Source organism: Falco biarmicus, chromosome 13 (assembly GCF_023638135.1).
Source record: "Falco biarmicus isolate bFalBia1 chromosome 13, bFalBia1.pri, whole genome shotgun sequence".
In the NCBI taxonomy this organism is placed as follows: Eukaryota; Metazoa; Chordata; class Aves; order Falconiformes; family Falconidae; genus Falco; species Falco biarmicus.
In genome coordinates this window covers 15216553-15236942 of record NC_079300.1, presented here as the reverse complement: position 1 = coordinate 15236942, position 20390 = coordinate 15216553, and the positions used below count along the sequence as shown (strand labels likewise).

Below are 20390 nucleotides of genomic sequence, written 5' to 3'. Positions count from 1 at the left end.
TACAGAAACAAGAAAACTACCTACACACCCCTATGTTTTTAATCAATCCCTGCAATAATACCTTACTACTTTTTAAATGCAATTAAAAAAGCAGCAAACTACAGAGAAGTAGCATCATATTTACACTAACAAAAGACTTCATATAATGAATGTACCAGAGAGAGATGATTTTGTACAAAACCTCTTAGCTAAAATAACATGAAAGCAGAAGTACTAGATAAAACCAAAAGCAGGAACTTGCGTCTCACTGATTAGAAAGCACGTAGTTAGGGATGAGACCTATGCAAGCACAGAGGGATACCTTCCCTTCAAGTACTCTCCTATGCTCCAGTATTTTCAATGCTTAAAGAATACCATTGTATGTTTAAACTACAGATTTCATGCAGCTTATCACTAGATTCTCCAAAATGTTAGCGAACAATTTCCCTTACAATTCCATTCTTTCTTATGGGTTATGCATAATATTACACATATAGCGTATGACAAAATTGATCACATTTTTCCACTAAATCATAATGAACAGCACAATAAACTTCCACGTAAATGTGACAAAGCCATACAATGCAACACTGCCGCCACTTCAACATTCCAGAAATTTGGAGCTGAAACAGGCACAGTGAACAAGATAAAATAGGAAACGCTGCTTTCTTGGTTAAGAGGAAATTAAGAGCTCTGCTGAGAAGGAATATGATTGATCTCTGATCTTACATGATCAGGGTAAGCAGACAGAAAGGACATATGCTATTGAATGAAAAAGCAAAACTGACTAACTCAAACAGAGTAGTTTGTTCGTAGGAACTCCACCTACAGATATGCTTAGTTTCTACAGCCATCACAACACACATTCTGAAATAGCATTTTATTAAGAACTATGGTGGCACAAGAAACACCCTCCAATGAAATTTAAAAAAAAAAAAAAAAAAAAAAAAAAGACCACACAAAAAAACCAACCACACACAATCCAAACCTCCAATCCTTTCAGGTAAGAATTTCACCAGGATCCGAAACCTGATGTTTATGCAACAGCAGTGAATGACACTTAGGATATCTTCTAATGTTCTGAATTTTAGGAAAGCTGCTGATGCTATACATCAAATAAAGGGTAATAGGCTGTGGGACTAACATGAAATGCAATAAAATAAGAACATAAGAATAACAGTATCTCTTCTTGGCTAGAATTTTCTCAAAGTTTGCAATAAGTTTAGGGGCAAGGAGGAGCAGTGCCTGCTATCGTAACATAGAGCTTGAGGAAGTGCAAGCATCTGCTGCTTCAATCCATGGCATTTATCCAACAGTATCCCACCTTCACCAAAGAAAAAGGAACCTAAAGCCTACTCAGGTTTACATAATCAGTTGTTAAGAACATTGGATAGATACATCTGGGCTCAATTTTAAAGTTTAAAATTATACTGGATAAGCAGATGGTGCAAAACTAGACTAAATCTGCTCTATTTCATGTCTGCATGTATTGCACAGCAACAAACAAAAAACGGGGGGGAGCAGGGAGATTAGGAAATCCTGGAAGATTCTTCTGCTCCCAAGCTCCTAAAGTGATATTACCTAGAAAACTGTAATAATGGAATCATAGAAAGGTTCAGGTTGGAAAGGACCTTAAAGATCATCTGGTTCCAACCTCCCTGCCATGGGCAGGGACACCTGTCACTACACCAGGCTGATCAAAGCCCCATCCAGCCTGGCCTTGAACACTGCCAGGGATAGGGCACCCACAACTTCCATTGGCAACTTGTTCCAGTGCCTCACCACCCTCACAGTAAAGAATTTCATCCTAAAATCGAATCTAAATCTATCCTCTTTCAGCTTAAAGCCATTACCATTTGTCCTATCACTACACGCCCTTGTAAAAAGTCCTTCTCCAGCTTTCCTGTAGGCTCCCTTTAGGTACTAGAAGGCTGCTATGATGTTTCCTGGAGCCTTCTCCAGGCTGAATCACCTCAACTCTCTCATCCCGTTTTCATAGAAGAGGTGCTCCAGTAATGTTTCCCATATCAACATTTACTTTAACAGAAATCAAAACTTTAGAGAAAGGGTCTGACCAGTGAAATTCTCCTGGACTGCATATCTGGTGCAGAACAAGAGGATAGTGAGACACACAGATATATAGTGAAGAGTCTACACAGGCAGAGGAAGAGAAAAAGAGGCCACAAGGAAAATTAATCTGGTCTGGAACACAGGTTCCAGATGTAAATGGGGCAAAAGAATGGAAGACAAGGGATGGAAAATTCATCAAACAGCACAAAAGGAAAAGCAACTCGAAGAAGCATGGATGTGTGTTCAGGGAACAGATGGCAGCACAGCACTGAAAGGCAGAGATTCTTACATATACTGAACACACAAAGAGCTGAAAAAGTTCACTGTAATTAAAAAAAGTATGCCCCTTGCTTGCCTCTTCCCATCTGTCTAGAAAAAGCCCTCCTTTTGCAGGGCCCATTGGATCTGTCACAGCTGGACTCTTGTGCTGACAATTTTATATAAATACTGTTTCGTAATCTTTTCTCCACTCTCAGAATACTCATTTTTCCTCTTCATGATGCCTCCAAACAGAGAAACGAAGCCTGGTAGGATGACCACCATCACATTGATCTTGTATTGACCTTCCATTTGTTTTCAATTCTAAGCTTGTGAGGCAGGACTGCTACAGCATGTAGATAACTGAAGCCGTATGTATGAGTTCTAGTCAGGTACTACTACCATCCCTTGATTATCTAAATTGGTATTTTATAAATTCATAGGTACTATTCATGTTCTGCACATCTTTTCTTGTTACAGACTGCAACATAAATTTCAGTTGGTGGAGTATAGTAGCATGTTAACACAACCACTCAAAAAACACTAGCAAAGAGATTACCTATAAAATGGATGGACCACAACAAAAACATAAATCATTTTTTAAGAGCTATTACTTTGCTTCAATGCTTGTCATTTTATATCCAGACGACCTGAGAGAGACTTGATGCATTCCACATGCTATTGGTGGCGTTCATGCACTCTAATGTGTAATGAGCTTGTACCTCATTAATCACTTGAAAGACTAGGCCATGGAATTTCAAAACAGATTAGGAAAATTGCATTTGTATTTAGTTAAGAACATCTCCCTCAGAGCCTGCAAAACTTAGAAAGAGACTAGGTCCAGTCAATGCTGAAGTGAATTCACCAAAAATGTGGAAGGTTTACCATGCACACACAACTTGTAAAAGGCTGAACTGCTCTTAAAGAAAGACAAACAATTTTATTTATTAAAGAGCAGGAGTAAGGTTTTAAAGGATTAAAACATGTGTAAGCCGCCTTATAGTATCTATCAGGACTATATATAGCAGAACCCTCCTTCTAATCTTAATGGGTCTGATTTTCAAGGTACTTTAATTGGCTAATCTGGTTTACTTGCAAATTAGTAGAACCAGGTACAAAACAAGCAGGAATAAAAGTCTGGAAGACTAGAGACCACATACCCCAAAACAGGATAAACTTCCCTTTTTTGAATTATTTTGTCAAATATTTTTATTTTATGAAATTGGGATGTACTGATCTTTTAAACAATGTTTGGTTAAAACAATCAATGTTCTCAGCTAGAAAACAAGGGAAGCTCATCCTTTTGATACAAAATAAATACTGAAAACTAAGTTTTGCAAAGGATTATTGGCTTTGTGTTACCCCAGCTGGACTTTAACAAATAGAAGATTTAAAATACATTTGAAGACAAATGCTCAGAAAATAATCTTAGCTTATATACATGAGAGTGCTACCATTTCCCAGAGCTTAGTTATTCTATTTTGAATTCCACTAGAAAACAGCGTATACACGAAGCGTCACAAACAGAAAAATTGGCCAAATACTGGGCATGGAAAACTTGAGCTCTAAAAAACCTCTCCCCTTCTCTTTTTTTTCTCTGACTCATTAAATGTTTTAAAGACAAGAGAGATTAAAAAATACAAGTTGTCATACTTGGATCTTATTTTCAGTAGACGAATACATTCCTTCAAAACAAAAAAAACCACCCACAAAAATCCACCTAAACATCTGGCTAACAAATTATGAGAAGTTTTGATTGAACTATAAATCTTGAACACATTTTGCAAGACAGATTCCTTATTTCCTTTAATAAAGCTAAAAAAAAAATGTGTGTTAGCTATCTACAAGAACATTATTAGTCCGAAGCAGGGGTTTTACAAAAAAATACCTTGAAATCTTCTCTTGAGGTTTTGGCTCCACCTTCTCCTAATCTTACACTGATCCACCCAATCACCTAAGAACACAAAGCTAATCTGATCACTTAACCATCTTACTACTCCTTCAGAAAAGAACTGGGTATATAGAGATGGACTTGATCAGCAGAATTACAAAGAGAAGACCAATGTAAATTCTAGATTCTAAATAACAGGCAGCTGGTAACTCATAAAAAAAAGGAATCCTGTATTAGTTAAAATTATAATTGTATTTTTTTGTGTATTAGGTGGATCCTTGGGAAACAAAGCGCTTCTACCCTTTTCTGTCACAACAGGCTTATCTGAATTTTGCCCCTGTTTTGGGGGAATGCTCAGGTGACCAGTGAATGACTGCTGATGCCAATACACTTTGCCTGCTTCCATGAGCAGGCTTCACAGATAATGCATATGAAACTGTGGTTAACGTTATACACATGCTTAATTGCACAGTTCTGATCTAGTAGATAACTAGGAAAAAAACTTCTATTACACAAAATTATTTTCTATCCAATTTCAACCCAATATATTTTCATATTTTAAATGTATTTCCTCGGCTATTTTTCTTATTTTTAAACACTTACATGCATTTAAGCTCTAATACAGTTATAGTAGCCTACTGGCACCTCATACCTTTTCAGCATGGCAAAATCTTATCTTCCAGAAATTGTGGATTTTGAGGTAACATTATTATTGTCAGCCTCAAAACACATAAGAAAATTATAAATTTAAAATTTTAATTTGACTGGACATAACAATGGAAATGTCAATGTGAAATGAGGGGAGAGCCCACCAAGGGCTGTACACCTCTGGACAGTCCTACACTTCCCACCTGCTGTTCCTTTCATCACTACATTCCCTTCAAGCACTGAGAGTCTCATGTTCCTCTATCCCTGCTACATAACATGATCATAATTCTGACCATCTCTGAATCCCCACTCCCAGGAGATACACATATATCAAGACTGCCTAGAGCTTCAACTCATTCTTCCACGCCAGTATCTCAATTTTTCCTTGCCACCTTACACCTGTAAGAAACCTCAAGAAGGGAAATGGCAGTGTAGTACTGAGGTGTCTGCAGAATCAGGGAGCAACAGGAAAATTAAATGGCTCAGAAACCTCTACAAATGAAAACAGCTTATCAGAACGCTTTTGTGTACTACAGCAACATTACTTTCTTTGAAACTGCTACAGGTCATGGTACTTCATTTCCAGCGGAACTCACAGTAAAGCAAAAGCCCTTTTTATTAATCAGTGATGTCTTGCAAGGAGATAGAAATCTGTAGTACAAGTGGGAGAATAGGAGAAGCTTCCAAATGAAGAGGAAAATGAGAACAATATACCGACTTCCCCACCACACTTCTACAGGGTAATTCCCATTTCCCAAACTTCTGCTCTTCTCCCACCATGGACCCCTCCGCTGCAGCATCCAGCCCCAGCAGGTTCAAAGCCACTGATCTCTGCAACTAGGGAGATCGTGTACACACGTGTGCGTGTATGTACCACAAAAGTATGTAGAAGTACAACCCAATAGGTGACTCAATAGATTACAAAAGTAGCTCCTAGATAAGTTGCAAGATAAAGCATGGAATCTATGAGGAGTAAGTCAATTGGCTACAGTAGTGACACTACAGAAGTGGTGCCTGATGTACCAGTCACTTTTATGAACAGGAGAATACCTCTGCAGACCCTATCTGGCTTTTAGCTATCCCAAAGAGCGCTGGTAAGTTGCTGAAAGTTGATTCAGTATAATAAGAAATTTTTTTAGAGTAATCTCTCAAATTTACTGAACACTGCTGGAAAATAAATGAATGCCCAGAAGATATTTTTAAGAATGACACTATATCTGTTTTCACCTGATTCTATAACGAAGGAATATTTTGGAAATTTAAGCGGGGAGGGAAGTCAGCAATTACGTAATTTGAGCCTGGCTATAATATAAGCAGTATCATTCAAACACATTAGCCTACCCCAAGTCCACTAACTAGTGTTTGATAAACCATAGATTTGAAGGGACAGATATTGAAGAGACAGATATGGAAAATCCAACCCTTTCCATGATAGGATATTTCCAAAGATTAATGTTTCCACAGCCTGCTCAGACTTTTCTATGAGAGAACTTCTTGCAAAAATCCTCTTTTCCCAAATCTGAGAAGACAGACAAATGAGGAATTTCTGATACAGCTAATGTGGTAGGATTTAAAATATAAATTAGCATTGCCCACCAAATCTATGAACATACAAACTGTCATATACAATTACAGAGAGTGAAGTGAGCTGGTCCCAAGTGTCTTCCAAATACTCCTATCATACTGAATCTATTTACGCGGTTATAATGAACCCTGATGGATGTCTAAAATCTCCTTGATCTGTCCTAGCTGTCAACATCTTTACAAAATCCTGCTGGATTTATAAATATAAATAAAATACACATGCAATACGAGCAGTTACAACTGATGCTCTTCACCTTCACAAAGACATGAGACATACCAATGATGAACAATGATTTTATGAACTCTTAATTTTAATAATTGTTAGCCTTTTATTTGAATGGCATAAACAAAAAGTGGAGATAAATACATATATATGTATCTATATAAAAAATTCCCAAATTAAATGAAATGAGGGGAAAAGAAGACTATCTGCAGCTACAATTTAGGAAATATGAAGAGAACCAAAGAACATACGCACTTTTATCAAGCACACTCAATCACATGGATGATATTTTCTATTTGGAAAGTCAAATCTCAGACTGCCTTCCTATGATAATAAACAAACAGTGACCTTTAAGGGAATATTTTTTTTACTAATCTCTAACATGTAAACAGTGAGTTTCTGATACAACTTACCTCCCACACCAGATCTGAAAGAAGCTGGAGTTCCATTCAACCCCTTTTTACAAGGAGTAAGAAAAATGCAAGCAGAGATGTCAAACAAAGTCAAGACATTAGTAACTAAAGCTCTCTGAGGTAGGTTGGCCACGTGTCAATTCATCCTTTGCCTCCAAACTACAACGGATCTCGATCTCCTAGTTACATTTTCCCTTCATGGCATACTTCAAAAGGGTAGAGTAAGCCCTAACAAGCTTTCAGCATCTTCACTCCAAATAGATATTTTAAGTGCTATTTCATAAAGTCAGGAAGGCCAAACATCTTAAAAGTGTTCTTTCATTAACTTGTCAGATGTCTGCCTGTAATGTAGAATAATTCAAGTAACATCTCCCACATGCATCCTCTCAAATGGACCCTATAATTCTTTGAGAACTGCATTCTCAGCACAGCTCAACTACAGTCTAGTGCTGAATGCTTCAGTAATCACAAAGGAATGAGTACAGCTCTAGGTTTGAAGTCTACAGGCGACAGTCACTGAGAAATTTCTAAAAGGCAGCATATGTTGCTCTGGGCAAATCTCTGCAATGACACAAAAACCCATCAGTCAGCCAAGCACCTCAATACATGTTTCAAGTAAGTAAGTTATCTACTTGGACAAGTGGTAATGAAGAAAGCTGTTACTTCCAATGCAAAAAGAGCAGGAAACATCCAAAAAGCTTTCTCTTAATCTAAAAGAAAAAGAATTCTGGCTTTCAGAACGTGAAGGGATTCCTTTCTTTTTAAAGCCTGAATCCCAGAAAGAGAAGACTGAAAACCTGCTGCTTTTGTGTGAAGTTTGGATACATTTTTTGGCAAGGACAAGGGGGGGGGGGATAAAAAAAAATACTTCTTTGTCCTGGATATAATCTACCAGAGAAACATTTGTTCTGCTACTAGGAGCCACATCCCAACGTATCTTCCTGGCAGAAGAAACAGTGACCAAGAATACCCACTTGAACAAAAAAAAGTGGCCAGATGCCACAAAGGACAACTCATGGGCAAATAAAAGCACAAGTTTTGTTTCTCACTAAGGTGAGGGATCCCTATGCAAGGATCAAAAAGGTGTAACAATTTGACCCAAAGCAGAGAATAGGTCAAATATGTATCAACAGAAATATTTGACAACTCTGACACAAAGCCAAAGCAAATATTCCAGAAACAATGCTGACCTTACTCTTCTTTCTAAAAGGAAGTCTCAGAGTGAGCACTGCTAGAAAACAAATCCCAGAACAGAGCAATCTACACATTCAATGTGAGCAGGATGCACACCCCCTCACCACAATACAGACATTGACAGCATGGGCTGGCTGCAGGGATTTGACCATGAACCAGACACAAACAAATCAGTTTTATTTATTACTGACAAGAGTTCCTGGGTCAGTGGAGATAGAGGGTGTTGATGCAGGGGTACAGGGAAGCGAATGTGAAAGCTAATGTTTCAAAGACTTGGGGAAGACAGGATAAAAGAAACATGACAGAAGAGCAGAAATAAAGACTGAAAAGTGTGCTACCATCAGTCACCTAACAATTTGAGATGAAGGAAGCAGTCCTGCTCGATGTCCAGTCCTGAAAAAACACCTACACTTACCCCTTGCCAGTACTGTTAAAGGAAAGATTTAAGCAGACAAGTCACTGCAAGGAAGATTTAGTGATGGGCCATCCAATTTACTAAAATTGGACAAAGCCATTGATCACCACAGTTCACCATAAAACATCAAAAATGCCTTATTATATAGATAAACAATAATACATGGGTTTACAGATTCAAGGTAAGCATATAATTTCAGACTACTGAATTTTTTAAACAAAGGCATTTCAAACATGCTGTAGAAATACAAGAGGACAAATATGTGTGTTGTGATGATATACTATTACTTGGTTTCTGCAGAACACACAAGGATGGTTAATCAGCATCAGCTGCAGTCTAATCTGGACCAAAAGAAATTGCTGGATAAACAGAAATACCAGCTCAGTATGAAACAGAGGAATGAAAACCTGATAGTCTCTTTAGTTCATCTGAATCATCATAACAGAGAACGGATTAGTCTTTTATCCTCCTACCACTAAGAAAAAGAAAACAATCATATTAAAGAGTCAAGACAACTGTCAAATACAAAAGTAATAATGTGGTATTTCTACTAAGTTCTGGATTTACCAGCTTAATTTTCGTGTTATGGCAGAGTTAATATTTACTGAAGAAATCAAAATTCTGAACATGATCACAGCGAAAAACATACCAAGCCATGGCACCAATGCTTACACATATTCCTATCTGGTCACTTGAAATTATGCTAAAAGGTTATGTGTCAACATCTATTGCTTTATTTATTTCTCCTCTCCTCAAAAGAGGGGTTAGGTGTGGGGTGGGGGGACATTGGATATTGTATTTCTCCGAGTTTCAAATTGTACAAGTGAACTTCAACATGTGAGGCAACCCTTACCTTCTGGACGGTACTGAGCTACAATAGTTACTGCTTGGCCTGCATTCTTGAGGGCTGCTGCTGCCTGTTCATGGGTTGCTGCTTTTAGATCTACTCCATTTACCTACGAGAAATACAACAAAGCTCTTTATCAAAATAAATGTTTGTGTTTATCACCACAGAACATAAAAAAAAAAAAAAAAAGTGGACACAAACTAGTTTCCATGACGTAATATTGGAAATGGGAAAAACGCACAAGCTAGTTAATACAAAGGTTACTGATCCTTACTGAATTTCAAGACAATAAATCCTCTTTCACATACACCCCTCTTAAGAAATACTGTAATCATCATAGTGCATCACTTCATGAACTTGTATTTGCCAGGTCAATTTTATCCTTGTTTGAGACTACCTTCTTTCTTTTTAAGGAGACACAGAGAATGTTACTTTGTGTGATGGTTCACCTCACCTTTCTACAACAAGGCTTCCGGGATCTCCTTAGCCAAAGCATGCTTGCAGACCATTATGTTTAACATCTAGGGACAGACTACACCCTCTGTGGGTCTGGCCTTGTTTTCAATGCAGCACATTTTAAAACAGTGTTAGAAAAAAATGGAAGCAGAGAATGTATGTGTCACATTTTAGACCAAAAGCATTTTTCACAGTTCAAACTAAAGATGCACTTCAGTATCAGGATTTTAGTAACAGCAGAGCCAAAATTTAAACAGGAAAAAAAATCCTCTTCAATAACTATCAAATTACATTGTAATTGTCCAAAGACATTATTTTCCATAAATTAAGGCATTTCACAAAGAAATGCACAAAATCCTTATGACCTTAGTACTAACACAGAAAAAGCCCTTAGAGAGGTATGAGATGGATCTACTTAAGACTGATGTGAAGTTTAGCAGTTACTCCAGGAAGTAACCAATTTCAGACACTACTGCCAAGTGTCTCCTCCTCATCTCATTTCTGACACCTGCATTCTTTCAATTTAGACATACACACGCCCCAGCTACCAGACTAAGATAAGTTAATGTCTTCACTGAATATTGTCACTGAGTATCTCCGAGAAAGTGCCATTTTAATCAGGTTACAGATGAGAAACTGAGGCAAACTAAAGTTCCCCAAGATACTTTGGAAGAATATTGGCATCTGTTCCATTGTCTCAAATTTAGCTCAGTTAAAATGATACTCATTGCATTTAAATCATTAACTGGCATTAATATCCAGGGAGGGGAAAACTTTTGCTGCTGTTTAAATAGAAGAAGGAATCCTACAGAAATAATACGATCTCCTTTCCTAAGCTCTCCACTCAGGTCAGCGGGCCCTCCTGCAAGGATGAAAGAGATGAAAATTCCTTCTCCATCTTCTCCTCCAACAATGTTGAAACCAAGCCCTGTAGATCCTCGATGCAGGACGACCTTTCTAGGCTCTCTGAATGAAAGAGAGGAATACAAAATCTTGGTCATTAGATGTAAGTAAAATAAACAACTAGAAAAGCTAAATTTTCCGAGAGAAGTACTGTTGAAAATTTAGGTATTAGAAGTTAGACATTCTTCAAAGCAACAATGATATGTGTTCCAACACACACTCCCCACTCCAACCCTCCCCCTACAAAGCTTAGACTTCCAAATAATAGCTTCTATTATTTGTATGCTTTCAATTCTGCTTCTAGATGCAACACAAAATCGCCCTCCCTGTTGTTAGGTGAATTGACCACTCCATAGCCATATATATACTCTAAATTCCTATTATGCTACAATCCCATTCAGCACTAAATGTCATTATTTAACACTTCCTATATTGTTCAAGAGTCTCAATATAGCTCACAGTCTTATTCTAATAGTAATAGCAAGCAACAAAATACTATTTTCCCTTTCTGAAACTTAAAGAACAAATACTAATGGAAGCACCAGTAATGAAAAAAATACGTCCTCACGGCTTTAACTTCACTCCAATTGCTCAAGCAATAAATAGAGCAAAGAATAATTCAAGCAGTATGCATAACATTTTTAAAAAATAATAATCAGAATTTATGACACTCCCAAATACATTTGCAATTTATTTGCAGCAACTGCAACTTAAAAAGTTAAATCTGAACCAAGTTGTTACATTCTTTTTATAGGATCCCCTCCTGACTTGAATGAAGAGAGGAAAGAAGAAACACTGATCCAGTTAAAATAAGGCAAATCAACTTCTAACGCAGAAACACTCCTTCCAAAACTCTACTAACCGGCTAATTGACCCAATATGAGAAAATCATAAATTATTTCAGAAACAGACATTTCTAATAAAGCAGAGCAACTGTGCACTGCATTTGAAAAATCACTAGAGAGCACTAAAGAACAATTAATGGACATTCTTAAGTATTTGGAGACATTAATTATTAATTTACAGAACAAACCAAGAAGCTGTATTTTTTCCAAAACAAAAAGTATCATCTGGTCCATTCTTTAGAAATCACACATTATTTGCACCAATTCTTAAATCAACTTAGTGTCAAATTCTTAAATGTCACTCCTTATCAACTAATATACTCATTTTTTTCAGAGTACTGTTTTATTACAAATACATTACATTGTGAACACCTACATATATTGCTCTGGATCACACTAATATATTAACAAAAATGCTGCAGTTAGAGAACATAAATATGCAGTCTCTTACAATACTACTCAAAATTTCTAAACCTCTTTTTGAGATGGAGTGGAAGATGGAAGGTAATATAAAGAGTATCATATCAAGACTTCTCTGAATAGCCTTCGCATTTCAGAAGAAACCTAAAAACTTCCTTTTACAGTAATTTTAAAGGAAAGCTGTAAAACCAGAAGTTCAGCAATGCTATCAGCAGGACAGAATCGCTTTGGCTTGTATGTCTAACTAACCATAAGTTAAAAATAACAAGAAAAACATATCCTACCTTGCAATTCACTAAAATTCATTCTCCATTTTACACCACTTAAATTTCAATCCTGGGTAGACCCTCCCTCAGAAACTGAGTGACATTATCTGTATCAGCTGACGGTGTGACACAATTCAGCAACAACATACTGAAAATGCAGTATAACACCCTTATACTTGCAGAACAGAAGGTAACAAAACTAGAAGTTTCCCTTTATCAGCAATGATGAACAAAGGATTAATGCAATCTACTGAATCTGTGAAGGAATGAAAGCTCTGTTAATGGGAAAGGATAAAAATCTTTCTAGCCTTTCTGGATTCACAAATCCATCAAAACAAACCCTTGTCTGGGTGGGGGTTGGGGGAGAAAAAACATCGTTGGCTTTAAAATAAGACAATTTTTTTGTCTGCTCATACTACATCCTATAAAAAGCTCAGTCAACTCATGGAGCTCTTAGCAGGGCATTCTGATTGTAATGCTACTCCTGGACTGATATATCATGTGCACGAGTGCATGTGTGTGTATACACACACTACACACACACACAAATAGATCTAGTTTTCTCCTTACAACAATGCTTACAAGTGTTAAGAAAGTAACGTTTATTTCTTGAAATAAACCACAGTATTCAACAGTATTTTGCCCACAAATGCCTCCTACTGCTTCCCTGGTTAACTACTTTGACATGCAGCTTTTTTATTCATTACCTGGTAATCTCATCATCTCCAAGCATTCCCTTGGGAATTGGTGAATATCGCCCTGGTGATGCTGGGGGCAGGGACTGTCCCAAATAGGCAGATGGAGTGATATGGTTATCCACTGGCTGAGAATAAGCTTCATAGAGGGAGGGGAAAAAAAAATAAGCATTAAGGCAATAAGGAAAAAGAGCTGGATGAAATGAAATATTGCAATTAGAGACCTCTTCTAAAACCAAAATGTAACAGTTCAAATGATACATTATAAATAACATAGTTCTAAAATACTGTGTCACAACTACACATTCCCCAGTTTACTCACACTAAGTAAACAATATTTTTAGTTTGTGTCTCACATAAACCTTTTTTTAAAACAGACACTGTGGATAGCTGAAGCCCATAAGGGCACTCTGGAGATTCATCTGTTTTTAAAGTTGTCTTTAACTTGACTTAAGTCAATTAAGAATTTCAGTTTCTTAAAATCGCTATGTTGAAGCACCAGTGAAAAATAAAACATTTTAATGTTACACTTCCAAACTGCCAAGCTGCCTACCTCTTTCTATTCAATGCTTTGATGCAGAGCATCCTAGCATCTCCAGAATACTCCAGGCCATTCTGACTAACAGGTCTGAACAAAATGGAATGTTAACATTTCTTAGACACTGAACAAACCCATCTTTAATAGCACAGGTGCTGGTAGTGAGGCTACTCTGGGCTCAGCCGACAGCACACATTAGGAAACAAAGGTAGAATTAGTCTACCTCCCATTATTCAAGGTAAGAGGCATCAATTTACTGAAAGGAGTAAACAAGCCAGTGCCAAAAAAATCTCAACTGTACTGTAATTGCCAGTTGCCTTATTCACAGGTTCATTCATTAAAACTAGAAAGAAGTATTAAAAAAGGATTTATCCTGTGCATGAAGTGCGTATGTTTTACCTAAGCCACAACACACATGCTAGAAAAATCTAGCATCTTAGTGATTTCTATTGATGGAAAATATTCTACAATTCCAGTACAGCTGTTCCAATAAATAATTAAGAGGGTGCATTAGATTTCCAAGTTAAGCACATCAATTTTAAGTGTTTATTCACCAGATGTAGTCATACCCACTGTCTCCTATTACAAAGCATATTCTAAAACCGAAAATCTTTTTGCTGCTATAGGTGCTTCAACATTTGAGGCTTAAACATGGAGGACGGGGACACTTCACAATTATTTAGATTTGCCAGTCTCTCTTTGCTCTTACTTGCTTACTGCATGATGTGGTACCTGAACTTTGTGAAGTTACGCTAAACCCAAAGCTTTTTAACTGAATAGCCATGACACAGATTGTAGAAGAGACCTGTATATTCTCCTTTTTTCTTTTTCTTTTTAAACCACTGGCAGAACATTTGCATCATATACAAATTTCAAGAGTATTTTTATGTGAAAGACTTACTAAATAGCCAGCTTTCAAACCACCCAATCTGTGCTGGATTGCTTCTGTATTATTCTGGATTCCTAGTAAGCCTGTGTGCAGTAAATTCCATACATATATCACATCAACATTGCCTTACCCTGATCAATGGTCTAATAAAAGACATACCAAGCCAGACAGGGAACAACCTAAACATCTGGTATCATACCTGATTAGCCGGATTGCTTCTTATTCTTTAAAGCTTTGTCACAGTATTAGAATTTTTCAGTTTTCTAAAGTGTTTTCAGCAAGCATTAAAATCTACTGCTAACCGTTTACGTAGTTCAAAAGCAGTAAGCTGATAAAGTAATTAAGTGTGTTAGTCTGACACACCAGCCCTCAGCGAGTTGCATGCTCTGGTCTGGGACTCTGCAGAACTTTTGGAAATTGCAACTCTGGATTCACAAGCAGTTTCAGCAAAATTCAGAATCTGGGTGCAAGAGGCAGCCTGTCCCCTTCTACATCACAGGCAAAAAGAAGCTTCCTCAAGTTAGCTGCATGAGGTCTACAGCAAAGAGAACACTGCTTTTGCTAAAACCAAATGATCAACAAAAGCATTCATATCTGAGAATTCCCTAATTAGGAGCTGTTCAAGACACATGACTCCTAAAACCATTTTTCAGAACAGCTGTAAAATCATGTACATTGCACCTGCATCCCTGCAGGGATTTGAAGACTACAGATCCCACTATTTAATTCTCTCTGTCTTCCCTGGCACTGGTAACAAGATTTGGACAGTTTACGTCAATTTCAAAAGTTGGTTTTTAGCCACACTGGAGTTTTGGCAACAGATTTTCACAATGATCACCAAACCATACAGCAATATTTACTTTTTAATGGAAAAAATATATCTTTTAATGTAACTGTACATTTCCATGTCCTTGTACGTACTTTTTGTTTAAAGCAAGTGATACTTTAAAAAATGACTACTGTACATATAGTTAATTTGGTTTTCCTCAAAAAATTTTACAGCTAAAGCACAAAAAAATGGAACGCAGCTTTACGAGTTCTTTTCCAAGTAGTGGAAAATGGATTTTGATTGAAAAAAGCTAACAACTGTAGCACAGTATAGCAGCTCTGTACATTCTGTTCATGCACTAAATATTCTCATTTCACAAAATGAATTTCCAATTGGTTTTAACAAGTCAGTGGCAGCTATAATGATGCATATTTTACAGGAAGCAATTATATTTTTCATAACAAATTCTACATTTATTGACTTGCATTACTTTTAATTTGATTGTTTTTAAGGTTCCTAAATCTTTTAACCACATCATGTTCAGAAACACACATACCATCCAATAGTGTCACATACTCTTATTTTTTAGATTTTGTATCCTTTCACCGTATAACTAAAACCCAAGCTATCAAGCAATATAACAGTTTATTATTTCAGACATGTAGAGAGCTCCACGTCAGCACTGACTACATTAATAAAGTTCTGCATATGCTATTTGCTCAGAGAGGTCAGGTCCTTTCTCAAGACTGGTGGTATTCTCGGCGCTACGGAAGCAAACCTAAAAGGCATATGGAGCTCCCACAAAGCCACGTGCCTGTGTCTTTCCTAAAACTGTCTTACCTGGAGATTATACCTGACAAGTATTCATGAGGAACACGATAGAAGTTTAGACCTGATTTAGGATTAATTTGCCTTTTATTTCTAGGTCCAAGTAAGTATTATTACTGATGTAACTGATAGGATGAATGGAAAATTACATGCCTAAAATGAACTTGTTTTGACAGGAAAAGTCGAAGACTGTCAAGGAGAAATTCCATCTCCAAATCCACCCCTCTCCCCCCTTGACATAACACAAGTTCTACAAAAAAAGGAAATGGAAGAATTCCTATTATTTCCCTGTTATCTGCAAACTGAAGACACCAATCACAAGTACAGACTGTAAAATGGGAAATAAAATTAAAACTTTATTATCATTTACTGTTATTCTGTATTCTTCTCTTCTTATACTTATGCCATTGAAGGAACAATAAGGCATTTATGTCTCCAGTGAGGAAACTGATTGTTTCCTACTTTGCAGTATTTTAGTTCTCAGGGTGAAAATACTGTACCAATGCATGCACATACACACAATGGAAAAATACTTTAGAACTGACTAGGAGTCAAAAATACATCATTAATAACGTCTTGAAAGGAAGGCTGTATAAGCAGCACGTCCTCTGTCTCTCAAAAACTGTGTAGTCACTTTGCCGATTCTGATATTCTACAATACGCACTGTAAAAGGTAACACCGGTGTTTTTAAATAGCAAGTTCTAGATCTTAGCGATATTTCAACTGAATAAAAAGCATTTATACCAAGAAGTTACTGGACATTTGTTCCAGGAACCATTTAATGACCAACATTTACATATAGATTACTGGGCCATTTTAAACTCCCCTCTGACATATGACCTACTACAGAAGACTAATACCTATGATTAACAAATGCACAAATCTGTTTAGCTGCCAATGGTGCTAGCCAGCTGGGTGGCTTCAGTCCACAGGACCATCCCACCTACAGTGCTGCTGTTCCTCTGCATACCATGAACACAGGGATTTTTTTGTTGAATTTCCATGTTTCCTATACTGTAAGTTCCATGTCTCAGAGTCTGGATGCCACATAAGAGAACAGTACGCAAAAGGGAACGCGTTCAGAAAGATCAATCTTTCATAATTGCATTCTTCCTGAGTCAGAAAATAGAGATCAGCGTAGAGTAACTGTTTAAATTAGCAATCTGCACCTCAAGGGTTAAAAGGAAAAAAAACCCACAGAAGCAACAGAACAGGCATAGCAATCAACGATTCTGGACTGTCAAGGGCTGCGGTCAAACTCTGATCGCCCATACACATACCAGTCTCCAGAGCTACTGCACGCAACCCTGAGCTATTTTTTCCACATTCATTCCCTGCTAAATGCTCTGGTCTCAGACAGCCCCAACTCTTCTTTAACAAGATTTTCAACATCAACTTCCCCCACAGGCAGCCAGAAACTGTTCACTCACTCTGATAAATATCAAATGACCAAGGTCAATTGTCAGCACTAAGTGCACATCGTTGGCAGGATGTGTACTCTCCTCAATAAATACTGCCATAAATCAGAATCTCAGAAACCTCTTGATCAAATGTTCCTTGATTCAGACACTAACCCCAAAGAAATATCAAATGATTCAATTATCTACATGGATGCTAACTTATTGTGTCCCATCTTTTGCACCATCAGACCACCTGACAAGACGTATTACTGTGTGGCTAGTACTCTTATTACAGGAGTACTAAAAAAAACAGATTTTGCAGAAAACCTAGATACTGAAATCTGTGAACCAGGTTTTTTAAACAGTTCTTCAGTATCCTTAAGCTCTAAATTTTAAATCCCCATCACCAGGGAAAGTAAGGCAGCCCTACAACTAAACTAGACCAGTTCCAGACAGAAAGTCTTGAAGACAACCAAATTCTGAATTTGGTGTTTTGTGGACTTTTGAATGAACCACCATGCTCACAAAAGTTAGCATAGTGAGCAATCCACTTCATGTTCTGCAGACAGCACAGATAGCAAGCCAGTTAATACTGTGCGCTGTGCTTTTGGATGTTTCCGATAAACTCGGTGCTCATTTCACAGGACGCATCATCCACGCAGTGCATTTGTCTGTTACTCTTCACAGCCACCAGGACGATGAGGCACATGTTCTCGTACTCATCAGCAAGATCAGAAACATCAAGTCACTAGGACTAGGCCCCATCAGTCACGGAAACATACTAAAAGCCCCATTGTTGCTGTTTTTTCAGTACACAAACTGCAGTATATAGTTTTCCTAATTAATCAACTTTCTCGTATCACATTTTCACACTGCATAATTTTAAAAGTTTGAAACTGTTAAAATACTAAAAATGGAGCATGTTGAAGCCTTAAAGAAAAAAAAAAAACATTAAATCACAAAGATAAGCTGAACTTACAGTTTGTGATGTCAGGAGGGGCATAACTATCATTCATGAACATGCTGGTGGGTTTTGCAACTTTCAGATAAACAAAGTCTGATGTGTTTTTTAAGGCAGTCACTGCTTCTTCATGAGTAACTTCTTCTAAGCAAACACTGTTCACCTAAAGAGAAAAAAATTAAAATTTTCATAGGACACTCACTGAAAGCTTTTGGAGCACTCTGGCATTAAACTTATTAGGATTCGTGCACCACAGACATAACAAGCTATATGAAAGTTATATGAGATGCTTTGTAGTGCTGTGCATGCACAATCACAGCACTGAGACAGTGTGTTACTGCAAGCATCCAAGAGAAGAAAGTTTCTTCTAGCAAGAATAAATCCTACGTGATCTTGTCATGACATAATTAAGTTCTAGGCATTATAATGGGACAACATATTCTTGCAAGAGGTCAAAAGTAGGGATCAAAATTGGAGAAAATCCCAAAGTAACTGATTTACATGTCAAGTAACAAGAACTAGTTTACAGGTAATTTTTTTAACTATTGCTATTAAAGTGAAACACTAGCACTTCAGTTTAAAAAATAATTTTAAAAATCCTTTAACAGTTAGTATCTCATATAAAGCCTTAGTACATTGCGTTGCTGACCCTCTCTTCCATATTCTGAAGAAGGAAGTAACTTCTGCAGATAAATCCAGCCAAAATGGGAAATAAGGCCTGTACGGCACTGAACCTGAGGGACCAAAGACACTTTCCTCTGTTTGATTACTTAACTTAATAAACCGTGCAAAAACAATTGGGTCTATCAATTGTATTTTGTGGAGAAAAAGCTCTACTGCTTAAATATATTCTTTTTATCTGTATTTTCTAAAAGTTTCCTTAAAGTTTTCTAAAAGCCCTTAAAAAGCTTTAAAAGCCCGTTTTTTTGTGGTGTTTTTTTAAAAAAAAAACAAAAAACAAAAAACAAAAACAAAACAAAACCAAAACAAAACACAGATTTAAATTTCTGCCACTCCTGATGACCGAAAAGTCATTTTGCAGTGCACTGGTAATTGCAGTGCCGCCTGAAGACACAGGCAGAAAGTTACATTCTGCAGAATATGGGAGCTTATCTCTACATTAGTGACTATAGCTTCGACTAAAGTGAAATTCAACTAATCAGAATATATTATAGATGACATTTTACTCACTTCTTTCCTAAACTAATTAACTGAGGGAATGACTACAGATTCAATAAACCAGGACGTTGTATTTACTGTATGAAATAGCACAGTGCCTATGCTCCTTGCGTCTCTGAAGTGTCTGGTATTAATCAAGAGCTACTTTATCCATTAAAAAAATTTGCCTGATGAAATTAAATTAAGTCATACTGAACAAATTTAACTGTTGCACAAGTTTGATATTTCTAACAAAAATTCCTTAAAATCTTGCATATGTTATAAGCAAGTTCGCATGCAATTTTTTGTACATGTGACAAATTTTAACACTGGAAAGCAGTTTGCCATTAAAAGAAAGCTTGCCAGTGCCTTTGCATTGTGAGAAAGTCCTATAATCCAAACACTTCCTATCACGCTGATTTTAAAACTTAAAAACATCAACTATTAACAGCACTATCATCAAGCAGCTGGATATTTGGGTTTTTGAATTCGCATGGCATATGAAGGTGTGTATTTATTGTGCAGCTAATAGTAAACAATACGTTATCTCTCTTTTTTCCTCCTAGTTCTCATGTAAGGATTTGCTCATGTCTTGAGCTGATTTCACAGAACTATCCATTGTAACACCAATATATCATTCCTAATACTTAAAAAAAGCAGGATTTTTTTTTTAGATAAAGGGATAAGCCCAGGATTCTTTAAGTTCTCCCAACTCTGTATTTGTAACTAACTTATCCGA

At 36.9% G+C, this 20390-nt stretch overlaps 1 protein-coding gene across 18 annotated transcripts in view; it reads right to left on the bottom strand.

The window, feature by feature from the left end:
- Positions 1-20390, bottom strand: part of DLG1 (discs large MAGUK scaffold protein 1) — a 163086-nt gene that overhangs the window by 34569 nt on the left and 108127 nt on the right. For all 18 annotated transcript variants that reach the window (XM_056358055.1, XM_056358051.1, XM_056358048.1 and 15 more), the window contains 4 exons: positions 18512-18656; positions 13120-13246; positions 10788-10944; positions 9529-9631 (listed from right to left, as the gene is read on the bottom strand). In XM_056358055.1, the coding sequence (XP_056214030.1) occupies positions 9529-9631; positions 10788-10944; positions 13120-13246; positions 18512-18656 (532 nt within the window). The remainder of the gene's footprint in view (positions 1-9528; positions 9632-10787; positions 10945-13119; positions 13247-18511; positions 18657-20390) is intronic.